Here is a 16,410-nt window from a genome sequence, read left to right on the forward strand (position 1 = left end):
CCTCCTATGTACAGGAATATAACTACTATAATACTGCTCCTATGTACAAGAATATAACTACTATAATACTGCTCCTATGTACAAGAATATAACTACTATAATACTGCTCCTATGTACAGTAATATAACTACTATAATACTGCCTCCTATGTACAGGAATATAACTACTATAATACTGCTCCTATGTACAAGAATATAACTACTATAATACTGCTCCTATGTACAGTAATATAACTACTATAATACTGCTCCTATGTACAGGAATATAACTACTATAATACTGCTCCTATGTACAGGAATATAACTACTATAATACTGATCCTATGTACAAGAATATAACTACTATAATACTGCCTCCTATATACAAGAATATAACTACTATAATACTGCTCCTATATACAAGAATATAACTACTATAATACTGCTCCTATGTACAAGAATATAACTACTATAATACTGCTCCTATGTACAGGAATATAACTACTATAATACTGCCTCCTATGTACAAGAATATAACTACTATAATACTGCTCCTATGTACAAGAATATAACTACTATAATACTGCTCCTATGTACAAGAATATAACTACTATAATACTGCTCCTATATACAAGAATATAACTACTATAATACTGCTCCTGTGTACAAGAATATAACTACTATAATACTGCCTCCTATGTACAAGAATATAACTACTATAATACTGCCTCCTATGTATAAGAATATAACTACTATAATACTGCCTCCTATGTACAGGAATATAACTACTATAATACTGCTCCTATGTACAGGAATATAACTACTATAATACTGCCTCCTATGTACAAGAATATAACTACTATAATACTGCTCTTATGTACAAGAATATAACTACTATAATACTGCTCCTATATACAAGAATATAACTACTATAATACTGCTCCTATGTACAAGAATATAACTACTATAATACTGCTCCTATGTACAAGAATATAACTACTATAATACTGCTCTTATGTACAAGAATATAACTACTATAATACTGCTCCTATAAACAAGAATATAACTACTATAATACTGCTCCTATGTACAAGAATATAACTACTATAATACTGCTCTTATGTACAAGAATATAACTACTATAATACTGCTCCTATATACAAGAATATAACTACTATAATACTGCCTCCTATGTACAAGAATATAACAGCTATAATACTGCTCCTATGTACAAGAATATAACTACTATAATACTGCTCCGATGTACAAGAATATAACTGCTATAATACTGCCTCCTATGTACAAGAATATAACTGCTATAATACTGCCTCCTATGTACAGGAATATAACTACTATAATACTGCTCCTATGTACAAGAATATAACTACTATAATACTGCTCCTATGTACAGTAATATAACTACTATAATACTGCTCCTATGTACAGTAATATAACTACTATAATACTGCCTCCTATGTACAGGAATATAACTACTATAATACTGCTCCTATGTACAAGAATATAACTACTATAATACTGCTCCTATGTACAGTAATATAACTACTATAATACTGCCTCCTATGTACAGGAATATAACTACTATAATACTGCTCCTATGTACAAGAATATAACTACTATAATACTGCTCCTATGTACAGTAATATAACTACTATAATACTGCTCCTATGTACAGGAATATAACTACTATAATACTGCTCCTATGTACAGGAATATAACTACTATAATACTGATCCTATGTACAAGAATATAACTACTATAATACTGCCTCCTATATACAAGAATATAACTACTATAATACTGCTCCTATATACAAGAATATAACTACTATAATACTGCTCCTATGTACAAGAATATAACTACTATAATACTGCTCCTATGTACAGGAATATAACTACTATAATACTGCCTCCTATGTACAAGAATATAACTACTATAATACTGCTCCTATGTACAAGAATATAACTACTATAATACTGCTCCTATGTACAAGAATATAACTACTATAATACTGCTCCTATATACAAGAATATAACTACTATAATACTGCTCCTGTGTACAAGAATATAACTACTATAATACTGCTCCTATGTACAAGAATATAACTACTATAATACTGCTCCTATGTACAGTAATATAACTACTATAATACTGCTCCTATGTACAGTAATATAACTACTATAATACTGCCTCCTATGTACAAGAATATAACTACTATAATACTGCTCCTATGTACAGTAATATAACTACTATAATACTGCTCCTATGTACAGTAATATAACTACTATAATACTGCCTCCTATGTACAAGAATATAACTACTATAATACTGCTCCTATGTACAAGAATATAACTACTATAATACTGCTCCTATGTACAAGAATATAACTACTATAATACTGCTCCTATGTACAGTAATATAACTACTATAATACTGCCACTATAGATTTCCTTGGGACAGGAGGGTTGTGTATCTGTGGTGTTGTCGGGGGTGGGGGTTGCTCGCGGTATTGGTGTATTAATGTCTCCTTCTTCTTATTACCGCAGGCGGATGATCAGTGTGAGCTGAAATCTGTGGGACAAGAAGATGACATCATCCCGTTACCTGCCAAGGAAGCGAGCCGGCTGGATGAGAGCGAGCTCATTAAGTTCTTACATGTGAGCCTTTCCGTCAGGTTTCTGCGGTGATGGCGCCCCCCCCCCCCCCCCCGGCCGTTCCCGTTTCCTGTCGTTATTGATACATTTTCTACATTCTTCTTGATATATTTTTGTGTTCAATGTGACCTGAGGTTGTCAGATGATGTCTGTGTGATCAGCCGGGGGTTAGAAATGTTTGATGATGTTATAAATACCATTGCTCTGTGGATGCAGGCTGCAGTGTAAAGAATGGAAGTTTCATTCTGGTTGTCATGGGTGATGTTGCCATGGCAGCGATATCCCAAATAAGCTCCGCCTTGTTACATATTCACCTAGATCAGAACGAAACCCTCCATTCTTTACCCCGCAAGCTGCATCAGATGGAGTGAAGGCTGAATATCTTACAGACGGTGACGAGATGTACAGAGAGGGGGGGGGGGGGGGGGGGGGGGGGGGGGGTTGTGATGTAGAGACATCACTCTGCCGGCCCCCCGGTGGCGAATGCCCCCCCCCCCCCATGTCATCGCGTGCGATCTGTGTGTTGCTTCGCCCTTTATGTGACCTTGGTGGCTTTTACCTGGCTGCCCATCCCTGCAGCACATTCCTCCGGGTATTGTCCTCTTGTGTTGTGGGCCCCGTCCCGCCCGTCCGGTCGCGTCACCCCCGGGGCTGTGTTATCGTAGTTCAAGGTTCTGCCACCTGCACACGGCCGTGTCCGTATTTCCGCCCACAAACAGCGTCCGCACCGCAAAAAAATAGAACTTTGTGGTTTTTATACGGATCAAGTTGAATGGGTCCGGATCCAGACGGGGCCTGTGCATGAGGCCTTACAGAGTCGAGAACGCCGCCCTGCCCCCACACGGTGATAACGGTATAATGTCGCCCCTCTGTCCAGGTGGATGTGAACAGCGGCCTGTCCGAGGGCTCCGTGCTCCAGCGCCGGGGGAAACATGGCTGGAACGAGTTTCAGGTGGATAATTCCGATCCCATCTGGAAGAAATACCTGGGACAGGTACGATCGACCTCTCTTAAAGGGACCCTGACCTGGAAATGATTTGTGATGGCTCGTAATCCTACTCCCAGGGCGATCGCTCCGTGTTGTATAAAATGTGGGTCCCGGGATGATCGGGGGGGGGGAAACCATATTTCCCAATCCTTTATATACAGTAAGTAGTAGCCTGCCGATTTGCAGTGTACGCAGATGTGGGGGTTACTGGCCCTTTAAGTGAAGGCCGAGGATATTGTCCACGTGACGGCCACACCAGTCTGATCCCTATACGATAATGGATGATAATGGACGCCGCCGCGCGGTTCCATCTGAGCGTCTCCAGAGGACGCCCAGTGAATTTCTCGCTCTGTCATGGTTTCTTTTTCTCTAAAGTTCACTAATCCGCTCATCCTGCTGCTGCTGGGCTCCGCGCTGGTCAGCGTCGTGACCAAGGAGTACGAGGACGCCGTCAGCATCACAGTGGTGAGTGGAAGGGCCAGAGTCCGCCATATTGCTGATCCTCTCTTGTCTATGTTTCTCTAACCGTGTTCTGTCCTCTTGATTTGCGGCAGGCGATATTAATCGTGGTGACCGTGGCTTTCGTGCAGGTATGAGTTCTTCGGACACCGCCGTCCCAGCGCGCGACACCTTGTTATTTCCTATCCCTCTGTAATATAAGCGTTTGCACCTTACACCGCGGACCCTGACCGGTCAGAGAGTCGCCCCATGGTGTGCAGGGGACCGCTCCTGACCCCCCACATCTCATCACCCCCCCCCCCCCTGATTGTGGGGGACCACCTGGCTGAGCTGCCTCCTGACCCCCCCACATCTCATCACCCCCCTCCCCTGATTGTGGGGGACCACCTGGCTGAGCTGCCTCCTGACCCCCCCACATCTCATCACCCCCCCCCCCCTGATTGTGGGGGACCACCTGGCTGAGCTGCCTCCTGACCCCCCCACATCTCACCCCCCTCCCCCTGATTGTGGGGGACCACCTGGCTGAGCTGCCTCCTGACCCCCCCACATCTCACCCCCCTCCCCCTGATTGTGGGGGACCACCTGGCTGAGCTGCCTCCTGACCCCCCCACATCTCACCCCCCTCCCCCTGATTGTGGGGGACCACCTGGCTGAGCTGCCTCCTGACCCCCCCACATCTCATCACCCCCCTCCCCTGATTGTGGGGGACCCCCTGGCTGAGCTGCCTCCTGACCCCCCCACATCTCATCACCCCCCCCCCCCTGATTGTGGAGGACCACCTGGCTGAGCTGCCTCCTGACCCCCCCACATCTCATCACCCCCCCCCCTGATTGTGGGGGACCCCCTGGCTGAGCTGCCTCCTGACCCCCCCCCCCCACATCTCATCACCCCCCCCCCCCCCTGATTGTGGAGGACCACCTGGCTGAGCTGCCTCCTGACCCCCCCACATCTCACCCCCCTCCCCCTGATTGTGGGGGACCACCTGGCTGAGCTGCCTCCTGACCCCCCCACATCTCATCACCCCCCTCCCCCTGATTGTGGGGACCACCTGGCTGAGCTGCCTCCTGACCCCCCACATCTCATCACCCCCTCCCCCTGATTGTGGGGACCACCTGGCTGAGCTGCCTCCTGACCCCCCACATCTCATCACCCCCCTCCCCCCTGATTGTGGGGACCACCTGGCTGAGCTGCCTCCTGACCCCCCCACATCTCATCACCCCCCTCCTCTGATTGTGGGGGGCCACCTGGCTGAGCTGCCTCCTGACCCCCCACATCTCATCCCCCCCCTCCCCCTGATTGTGGGGGACCACCTGGCTGAGCTGCCTCCTGACCCCCAACATCTCATCACCCCCCTCCTCTGATTGTGGGGGGCCACCTGGCTGAGCTGCCTCCTGACCCCCCACATCTCATCACCCCCCTCCCCCTGATTGTGGGGGACCACCTGGCTGAGCTGCCTCCTGACCCCCCACATCTCATCACCCCCCCCCTGATTGTGGGGGACCACCTGGCTGAGCTGCCTCCTGACCCCCCCACATCTCATCACCCCCCCCCCCCCTGATTGTGGGGGACCACCTGGCTGAGCTGCCTCCTGACCCCCCCCCATCTCATCACCCCCCCCCCCCTGATTGTGGGGGGCCACCTGGCTGAGCTGCCTCCTGACCCCCCACATCTCATCACCCCCCTCCCCCTGATTGTGGGGGACCACCTGGCTGAGCTGCCTCCTGACCCCCCCACATCTCATCACCCCCCCCCCCTGATTGTGGGGGACCACCTGGCTGAGCTGCCTCCTGACCCCCCCCATCTCATCACCCCCTCCCCCTGATTGTGGGGGACCACCTGTCTGAGCTGCCTCCTGACCCCCCCCATCTCATCACCCCCTCCCCCTGATTGTGGGGGACCACCTGGCTGAGCTGTCTCCTGACCCCCCACATCTCATCACCCCCCCCCCCCCCTGATTGTGGGGGACCACCTGGCTGAGCTGCCTCCTGACCCCCCGCATCTCATCACCCCCTCCCCCTGATTGTGGGGGACCACCTGGCTGAGCTGCCTCCTGACCCCCCGCATCTCATCACCCCCCTCCTCTGATTGTGGGGGACCACCTGGCTGAGCTGCCTCCTGACCCCCACATATCACCCCCCCCCCCCCCCCTGATTGTGGGGGACCACCTGGCTGAGCTGCCTCCTGACCCCCCGCATCTCATCACCCCCCTCCTCTGATTGTGGGGACCACCTGGCTGAGCTGCCTCCTGACCCCCCACATCTCATCACCCCCTCCCCCTGACAATGTGCACATTGCCGCTTTCCGTGTTTTGCGGATTCGCGGCTCCGTGTATCCGCAAAACACGTTGCGGACGTGTGAATGGGGAACACTTGATGAAGAGGGGAAGGTCACAAGCCCAAACCTGATCCATTTCTCTTCTATCGACAGGAATATCGCTCAGAAAAATCTCTTGAGGAGTTAAACAAACTGGTGCCCCCCGAATGTAACTGGTGAGTAGTACCCCCAAATTCTCCCTGTGGTCATGTGACCGGGTTCATTTTGTCTTGTTTTATGAGCAGTTTGAACCTAAATTAAAGGTCTACAGCTGTTTAATAGACTTTTCTTTAGTTTTCAAAATCTCTGCTTGCTGTCTGTGAATGGAGGCATGCTTTGTTTACTTCAGAGGCTGAAGAACCTGTCCTGAAATAGTCCTGCCCATGGTTTGTTGTGATGTAATGCCAGAAAGAATCTTCTGAGCTAAATGCACAAATCTCCCCCGAGTAGACTGCACTCGCCTGCGCTGATACATTGTAGCAAACCCTCTGCAGTGTAAGCAGCACTAGGTTAGGATGGGTTTTCAGTCTCCAGCTGTAAACATGAATGAGTTGTAGTTTTACCCCAGCTGGAGTGCCGGAGGCTAGCCATCACAGACCTAGAGTTTGCCACAGGAGCCTCTGATAATCTAGAATCTCATAAAACGGAATACACTATGTGAGGGCGGCGTACAGACACCTGCGGGCAGAGCTGCTGCTTGCTCTGTGTACGTTTTTGCTTTCACCTGCAGCAGCTCTCTGTACATGTTCTTTCCTCTGCAGCAGTTTTCTGCACAGTTTCTTTTCTCTGCAGCAGCTCTCTATATGTGTTCTTTCTTCTGCAGCAGCTCTCTATATGTGTTCTTTCTTCTGCAGCAGCTCTCTATATGTGTTCTTTCTTCTGCAGCAGCTCTCTATATGTGTTCTTTCCTCTGCAGCAGCTCTCTATATGTGTTCTTTCTTCTGCAGCAGCTCTCTATATGTGTTCTTTCTTCTGCAGCAGCTCTCTATATGTGTTCTTTCCTCTGCAGCAGCTCTCTATATGTGTTCTTTCTTCTGCAGCAGCTCTCTGTATGTGTTCTTTCCTCTGCAGCAGCTCTCTATATGTGTTCTTTCCTCTGCAGCAGCTCTCTATATGTGTTCTTTCCTCTGCAGCAGCTCTCTTTATGTGTTCTTTCCTCTGCAGCAGCTCTCTTTATGTGTTCTTTCCTCTGCAGCAGCTCTCTATATGTGTTCTTTCTTCTGCAGCAGCTCTCTATATGTGTTCTTTCTTCTGCAGCAGCTCTCTGTATGTGTTCTTTCCTCTGCAGCAGCTCTCTGTATGTGTTCTTTCTTCTGCAGCAGCTCTCTATATGTGTTCTTTCCTCTGCAGCAGCTCTCTGTATGTGTTCTTTCCTCTGCAGCAGCTCTCTATATGTGTTCTTTCCTCTGCAGCAGCTCTCTATATGTGTTCTTTTCTCTGCAGCAGCTCTCTATATGTGTTCTTTCCTCTGCAGCAGCTCTCTGTATGTGTTCTTTCCTCTGCAGCAGCTCTCTATATGTGTTCTTTCCTCTGCAGCAGCTCTCTATATGTGTTCTTTCCTCTGCAGCAGCTCTCTATATGTGTTCTTTCCTCTGCAGCAGCTCTCTGTATGTGTTCTTTTCTCTGCAGCAGCTCTCTATATGTGTTCTTTCCTCTGCAGCAGCTCTCTATATGTGTTCTTTCCTCTGCAGCAGCTCTCTTTATGTGTTCTTTCCTCTGCAGCAGCTCTCTATATGTGTTCTTTCCTCTGCAGCAGCTCTCTATATGTGTTCTTTCTTCTGCAGCAGCTCTCTATATGTGTTCTTTCTTCTGCAGCAGCTCTCTGTATGTGTTCTTTCCTCTGCAGCAGCTCTCTGTATGTGTTCTTTCCTCTGCAGCAGCTCTCTATATGTGTTCTTTCCTCTGCAGCAGCTCTCTGTATGTGTTCTTTCCTCTGCAGCAGCTCTCTGTATGTGTTCTTTCCTCTGCAGCAGCTCTCTATATGTGTTCTTTCTTCTGCAGCAGCTCTCTATATGTGTTCTTTCTTCTGCAGCAGCTCTCTATATGTGTTCTTTCTTCTGCAGCAGCTCTCTATATGTGTTCTTTCTTCTGCAGCAGCTCTCTTTATGCTTTCTTTTCTCTGCAGCAGCAGCTCTCTATATGTGTTCTTTCCTCTGCAGCAGCTCTCTATATGTGTTCTTTCCTCTGCAGCAGCTCTCTGTATGTGTTCTTTCCTCTGCAGCAGCTCTCTATATGTGTTCTTTCTTCTGCAGCAGCTCTCTATATGTGTTCTTTCTTCTGCAGCAGCTCTCTATATGTGTTCTTTCTTCTGCAGCAGCTCTCTATATGTGTTCTTTCTTCTGCAGCAGCTCTCTTTATGCTTTCTTTTCTCTGCAGCAGCAGCTCTCTTTAGGCTTTCTTTTCTCTGCAGCAGCTCTCTATATGTGTTCTTTCTTCTGCAGCAGCTCTCTATATGTGTTCTTTCTTCTGCAGCAGCTCTCTATATGTGTTCTTTCCTCTGCAGCAGCTCTCTATATGTGTTCTTTCCTCTGCAGCAGCTCTCTTTATGTGTTCTTTCCTCTGCAGCAGCTCTCTGTATGTGTTCTTTCCTCTGCAGCAGCTCTCTATATGTGTTCTTTCTTCTGCAGCAGCTCTCTATATGTGTTCTTTCTTCTGCAGCAGCTCTCTTTATGCTTTCTTTTCTCTGCAGCAGCAGCTCTCTATATGTGTTCTTTCCTCTGCAGCAGCTCTCTATATGTGTTCTTTCCTCTGCAGCAGCTCTCTATATGTGTTCTTTCCTCTGCAGCAGCTCTCTATATGTGTTCTTTCCTCTGCAGCAGCTCTCTGTACAGGCCATTTACTCTTGTTTCATTGTTTGCAGTGTCCGTAATGGGAAGCTGCAGCATCTACTCGCTCGAGAACTGGTCCCTGGAGATGTGGTGTGTCTGACAGTCGGTGACCGGGTCCCTGCAGACATCAGACTAATTGAGGTAGTTATCAGTGTTATTCAGTGTATGAGAGATGTTTTTTTTGCCTCCCCCTGCACTGGTGGAGAATGCGCCTAATTTGTGACGAGGCTCCGGCCGGCAGCAGTCCATGGGCCTGGACTATAAACTACTCCGGTCCCTGACTGATGGCTCCTGTCCTGACTGATGGCTCCTGTCCTGACTGATGGCTCCTGTCCGGACTGATAGGCTCCTGTCCTGACTGATGGCTCCTGTCCTGACTGATGGCTCCTGTCCTGACTGATAGGCTCCTGTCCTGACTGATGGCTCCGCCTCCTGTCCTGACTGATGGCTCCTGTCCTGACTGATGGCTCCTGTCCTGACTGATGGCTCCTGTCCTGACTGATGGCTCCGCCTCCTGTCCTGACTGATGGCTCCTGTCCTGACTGATGGCTCCTGTCCTGACTGATGGCTCCTGTCCTGACTGATAGGCTCCTGTCCTGACTGATGGCTCCGCCTCCTGTCCTGACTGATGGCTCCTGTCCTGACTGATGGCTCCTGTCCTGACTGATGGCTCCTGTCCTGACTGGAGTAGTTTCCAGGCGTAAAATGTAGTAAATGTGTCAGGGCCAAAGTCCCAGCCCTGCCACGCCCTTGTCACTCCCACGTGAGAATGCCGCAAAAATTCACATGCAATGAATGAATATTGTCGCATGTCTGGCGTAAAAAAGTTTATAAATGCCCCCCACTGAGTTTGCTCTTGGCAAATCGTCTTGTGAGGAGTCTAAACCTTACTCTCTCCAGCCAAGCCCAGCGTGCTGTGAGTTTACACGGTACGGCTTCCACGATAATCCGATGAACAAGCGAAACAATCTCTAATGGAAACAGCTAAATTATCGTTTCTGGGCAGCCGATTGTGACGTCTATAAACAGCTGCCCAGAGACGATGCAGCCGTATGAGGACGGGCGATGGCAGAAGCCACCTCTCATACTGTGGAGGTGATTGCTGTGTGCAGCTCTTCACCTCCACTGATCGGGCAGGCAATGTCAGAACGCAACGCTTCCTTCCTGTTAATCGGCTGCTGTAAATCCAGCATTACTGGTTTCCAGCTGATGTACACCAGTATCAGGTAAGAGCAGTGGCAGCGAGGCCCCGGACCACCCGCCGGGTGTCTAGGAGCAGAATTATGTGCAGCATTCCTCCTTGTAATGATAGACTCCAGTTACAGGCAGATGTCATGGGATCGGGCCCTACACCCGTCACCCGCCCCGTATTGATTACCCCCCAGATTTTTGGATGGAGCTGTGCTGGATGTATCCAGGCGTCTCCCTCCGTGGCACATTGGGTGGAGCTGCGGGACACGGCTCGGGGGCACTTTCTGTGGGATTAGCCATGCTCACCTTCCCCCGGCCACAGACCTCACATAAAGGATTGGTCAGCCCAACGCTATCATCCACGACACGTCTGATGGACTTGTCTGAATGTGTTTCTTTTTTTCTATGGAGATAAGCGGCGCCATGACCGCTGACACCATTATCAGGAGAGAAGTAAAAATCCCTATATCCTCTTGAGACAGCTGAGCTGAAGCCATTAGATTGTCAGCAGCCAGCTTCACATATCCCCAGAGAACAACAAGTCCCAGCAAGGCTGCGAGCGTGCCGGCTGCTGATAGCCGCTCCCTGGGCTGGACAGATGATTATCGGTCTGTATCTATTTCAGATTAGTCAGCAGTGTATGGCTTCAGCCACGGCAGACAGGAAGGGGTTAAATCTATGCCTTTTTCTCATTGAAAACAATGGCTCCTTAGTCCGTTCAGGGGGGAGTAGTTATATTTGGAAAGTCTCACATGTCCCAGCCTCGCTGCCGAAATCCTTTCATCTCTTTCACAAGTTGCCTCTGTCTGAGGGGGGCGAAGATAAGCAGCCGCCGGGCCTGTGCGCAACGTGCGGCTTATTATATCTGCACTGAAACAAAGGCTCAGGGGTCAGATCCTCAGTGGTCACAGCGCTCATGTCCCCCCAGTTTAGAACATTCTTGTTGCTCTGGGCAGCCGTGCCAGTTTTCTAGTTAGGCTTTTAGTTCCTGCGGTTGCAGAAAGGGGCGCCGTCCGCCGTATTGGAGAGTGGTTGTTATGTCAGATGTGAAAGGGAAATGTTGTGGCCCCTCGGCATAGTGGCCCCTAATGTCTTGCATGGCTGTTCTATAAGAAGCCATGCTTCTGTAGAAATGCTGTGTTTCTATAGCTGTGACCTGCGTCCTGTGACCAGAGACGATTCCTTGTAATATGGGATCACGGCTCTTCATTGTGTTGGTAATGTGACTCTGCCGCCTCCGCACCCGTCATACGTGAATTGTCTCCAGTTATTGAGCTAGAAAGTGACATTTTTAATCAGCCACCGTGACAAATCTCCTGGCTGCTCGCTCCGTACCCTCAGCTCATGTTTGTTCTCCGATCTGGAGATTTGCTTCTTTGTGTGTACAGGACTCTGGATATTATTCCAGGACGACGCTCTGTGTGTACAGGACTCTGGATATTATTCCAGGACGATGCTCTGTGTGTACAGGACTCTGGATAATATTCCAGGACGGCGCTCTGTGTACAGGACTCTGGATAATATTCCAGGACGACGCTCTGTGTACAGGACTCTGGATAATATTCCAGGACGGCGCTCTGTGTGTACAGGACTCTGGATATTATTCCAGGACGACGCTCTGTGTGTACAGGACTCTGGATATTATTCCAGGACGACGCTCTGTGTGTACAGGACTCTGGATATTATTCCAGGACGATGCTCTGTGTGTACAGGACTCTGGATATTATTCCAGGACGATGCTCTGTGTGTACAGGACTCTGGATAATATTCCAGGACGGCGCTCTGTGTACAGGACTCTGGATAATATTCCAGGACGGCGCTCTGTGTGTACAGGACTCTGGATATTATTCCAGGACGACGCTCTGTGTGTACAGGACTCTGGATATTATTCCAGGACGACGCTCTGTGTGTACAGGACTCTGGATATTATTCCAGGACGACGCTCTGTGTGTACAGGACTCTGGATAATATTCCAGGACGGCGCTCTGTGTGTACAGGACTCTGGATATTATTCCAGGATGCTCTGTGTGTACAGGACTCTGGATATTATTCCAGAACGACTCTCTGTGTGTACAGGACTCTGGATATTATTCCAGGACGACGCTCTGTGTGTACAGGACTCTGGATATTATTCCAGGACGACGCTCTGTGTGTACAGGACTCTGGATATTATTCCAGAACGACGCTCTGTGTGTACAGGACTCTGGATATTATTCCAGGATGCTCTGTGTGTACAGGACTCTGGATATTATTCCAGAACGACTCTCTGTGTGTACAGGACTCTGGATATTATTCCAGGACGACGCTCTGTGTGTACAGGACTCTGGATATTATTCCAGGACGACGCTCTGTGTGTACAGGACTCTGGATATTATTCCAGAACGACGCTCTGTGTGTACAGGACTCTGGATATTATTCCAGGATGCTCTGTGTGTACAGGACTCTGGATATTATTCCAGAACGACTCTCTGTGTGTACAGGACTCTGGATATTATTCCAGGACGGCGCTCTGTGTACAGGACTCTGGATATTATTCCAGGACGACGCTCTGTGTGTACAGGACTCTGGATATTATTCCAGGACGGCGCTCGTGTGTACAGGACTCTGGATATTATTCCAGGACGACGCTCTGTGTGTACAGGACTCTGGATATTATTCCAGGACGACGCTCTGTGTGTACAGGACTCTGGATAATATTCCAGGACGACGCTCTGTGTGTACAGGACTCTGGATATTATTCCAGGACGACGCTCTGTGTGTACAGGACTCTGGATATTATTCCAGGACGACGCTCTGTGTGTACAGGACTCTGGATATTATTCCAGGACGACGCTCCGTGTGTACAGGACTCTGGATATTATTCCAGGACGACGCTCTGTGTGTACAGGACTCTGGATATTATTCCAGGACGACGCTCTGTGTGTACAGGACTCTGGATATTATTCCAGGACGACGCTCTGTGTGTACAGGACTCTGGATATTATTCCAGGACGACGCTCTGTGTGTACAGGACTCTGGATATTATTCCAGGACGACGCTCTGTGTGTTCAGGACTCTGGATATTATTCCAGGACGACGCTCTGTGTGTACAGGACTCTGGATAATATTCCAGGACGACGCTCTGTGTGTACAGGACTCTGGATATTATTCCAGGACGACGCTCTGTGTGTACAGGACTCTGGATATTATTCCAGGACGACGCTCTGTGTGTACAGGACTCTGGATATTATTCCAGGACGACGCTCTGTGTGTACAGGACTCTGGATATTATTCCAGGACGGCGCTCGTGTGTACAGGACTCTGGATATTATTCCAGGACGACGCTCTGTGTACAGGACTCTGGATATTATTCCAGGACGACGCTCTGTGTGTACAGGACTCTGGATATTATTCCAGGACTAAGCTCTGTGTTCAGGACTCTGGATATTATTCCAGGACGACGCTCTGCATGTACAGGACTCTGGATAATATTCCAGGACGACGCTCTGTGTGTACAGGACTCTGGATATTATTCCAGGGCGACGCTCTGCGTACAGGACTCTGGATATTATTCCAGGGCGACGCTATGTGTGTACAGGACTCTGGATAATATTCCAGGACGACGCTCTGTGTGTACAGGACTCTGGATATTATTCCAGGACGACGCTCTGTGTGTACAGGACTCTGGATATTATTCCAGGACGACGCTCTGTGTGTACAGGACTCTGGATATTATTCCAGGACGACGCTCTGTGTGTACAGGACTCTGGATATTATTCCAGGCTGAAGGAGGAGGAGAGCTCTAGAGGAGGAGGAGGAGGAAGAGGAGAGCTCCAGAGGATAGAAGCTCTGCCATAGCTAGAAGTTAGAAATATTTTATTTGTATTTTACAATATTATATTACAGGACATTATATTCTGTCACATTATTTTATATCAGATTGCACTAGGGGAAAGGCTGATTGGCCCATTGAACATAACACTAAACCTGAAATCTCCTTGCAATGTTTGTGGCCTTCGTATCCCCTCGCCAAGGTCACAGCTATTTGCCGAGTTCTCGGCCGCCACACAAAGGCATTTGGAGCCAACCTCCTCCTCTGTGTCAACACAGTAAAGCAAATAAATGTAAGTTCACCTGCAGTGTAAACAGGGGAGATAAGCGGCAGGATCCTGAGGGGAAACTCTCACTGATTGTCCCTCGCCCAGAGGTCAGGAAATCCTCAGTTATCGGCTCATACAGATATCTGCAGACGACCAGTATCACCTCATGAGTCCTCTGAGCGCAGCCGCCCTGTGGGGGGTCCATGAGACCCTCATTAGCCCAAGGGGGCAGAGTTCTACCATATTACTGTCCAGTGACTCCCACCATGCAGACCTGCGAACACCTCATTACTGATTGTCCTATAAATGTCTTCTCTCTCATCAGACGACGGATCTGTTAGTGGATGAATCCAGTTTTACTGGGGAGACAGAACCATGCAGCAAAATCCACGGATCAGTGGACGAAGCAAGCGGCCTGACAACACTGAGCAACATTGTCTTCATGGGCACGCTGGTCCGATACGGAAAAGGAAAGGTAAATCACTAAGAATGCCGCCCATCTATTTACTAGAGATCAGCGGTGACATCACTGAGAATGCCGCCTATCAATTCACTAGAGATCAGCGGTGACATCACTGAGAATGCCGCCTATCCATCACCAGAGATCAGCGGTGACATCACTGAGAATGACGCCTATCCATTCACTAGAGATCAGCGGTGACATCACTGAGAATGCCGCCTATCCATTCACTAGAGATTAGCGGTGACATCACTGAGAATGCTGCCTATCCATTTACTAGAGATCAGCGGTGACATCACTGAGAATGCCGCATATCCATTCACTAGAGATCAGCGGTGACATCACTGAGAATGCTGCCTATCCATTCACTAGAGATCAGCGGTGACATCACTGAGAATGCCGCCTATCCATTTACTAGAGATCAGCGGTGACATCACTGAGAATGCCGCCTATCCATCACTAGAGATCAGCGGTGACATCACTGAGAATGCCGCCTATCCATCACTAGAGATCAGCGGTGACATCACTGAGAATGCAGCCTATCCATCGCTAGAGATCAGTGGTGACATCACTGAGAATGCCGCCTATCACTAGAGATCAGCGGTGACATCACTGAGAATGCCGCCTATACATCACTAGAGATCAGCGGTGACATCACTGAGAATGCAGCCTATCCATCACTAGAGATCAGCGGTGACATCACTGAGAATGCCGCCTATCCATTCACTAGAGATCAGCGGTGACATCACTGAGAATGCCGCCTATCACTAGAGATCAGCGGTGACATCACTGAGAATGCCGCCTATCCATCACTAGAGATCAGCGGTGACATCACTGAGAATGCCGCCTATCACTAGAGATCAGCGGTGACATCACTGAGAATGCCGCCTATACATCACTAGAGATCAGCGGTGACATCACTGAGAATGCCGCCTATCCATCACTAGAGATCAGCGGTGACATCACTGAGAATGCCGCCTATCCATCACTAGAGATGAGCGGTGACATCACTGAGAATGCCGCCTATCCATCACTAGAGATGAGCGGTGACATCACTGAGAATGCCGCCTATCCATCACTAGAGATCAGCGGTGACATCACTGAGAATGCCGCCTATCACATATAAATGATAAGAATACACTAGAAATTTCTGGGGAACGTGTGTGACGTGTTCTTGCCTCCACCAGTAGTCTACAACTGGAGTAACTGTGTGGAGTGTTTGGAGTGAATAAAGATAGTAATCATTACTCTAACCATTTGATTGATCAAATTAAATGTGCACATGGCAAGCCTGATAGAGTGAGAAATGCATTTCAACTTTTATTTATTTATTTAGCACATTTAATTGCAATGTTGTTGCCCAAAGTGCTTCACCGTTACATTAAACATACATTTATAAGAACATTAGCCGCTGATCTCTGTCGGTGGCCTGACAATGAGGG

The 16,410-nt window shown here is 48.5% G+C and overlaps 1 protein-coding gene across 1 annotated transcript in view; it reads left to right on the forward strand.

The window, feature by feature from the left end:
• Positions 1–16,410, forward strand: part of ATP2C2 (ATPase secretory pathway Ca2+ transporting 2) — a 65,383-nt gene that overhangs the window by 20,708 nt on the left and 28,265 nt on the right. The window contains 7 exon segments of the mRNA XM_040410546.1: positions 2,543–2,653; positions 3,528–3,644; positions 4,014–4,103; positions 4,193–4,228; positions 6,525–6,586; positions 9,271–9,379; positions 14,834–14,983. Of these exon segments, the coding sequence (XP_040266480.1) occupies positions 2,543–2,653; positions 3,528–3,644; positions 4,014–4,103; positions 4,193–4,228; positions 6,525–6,586; positions 9,271–9,379; positions 14,834–14,983 (675 nt within the window).

The sequence above is a fragment of the Bufo bufo genome, chromosome 10 (genome assembly GCF_905171765.1).
Source record: "Bufo bufo chromosome 10, aBufBuf1.1, whole genome shotgun sequence".
In the NCBI taxonomy this organism is placed as follows: Eukaryota; Metazoa; Chordata; class Amphibia; order Anura; family Bufonidae; genus Bufo; species Bufo bufo.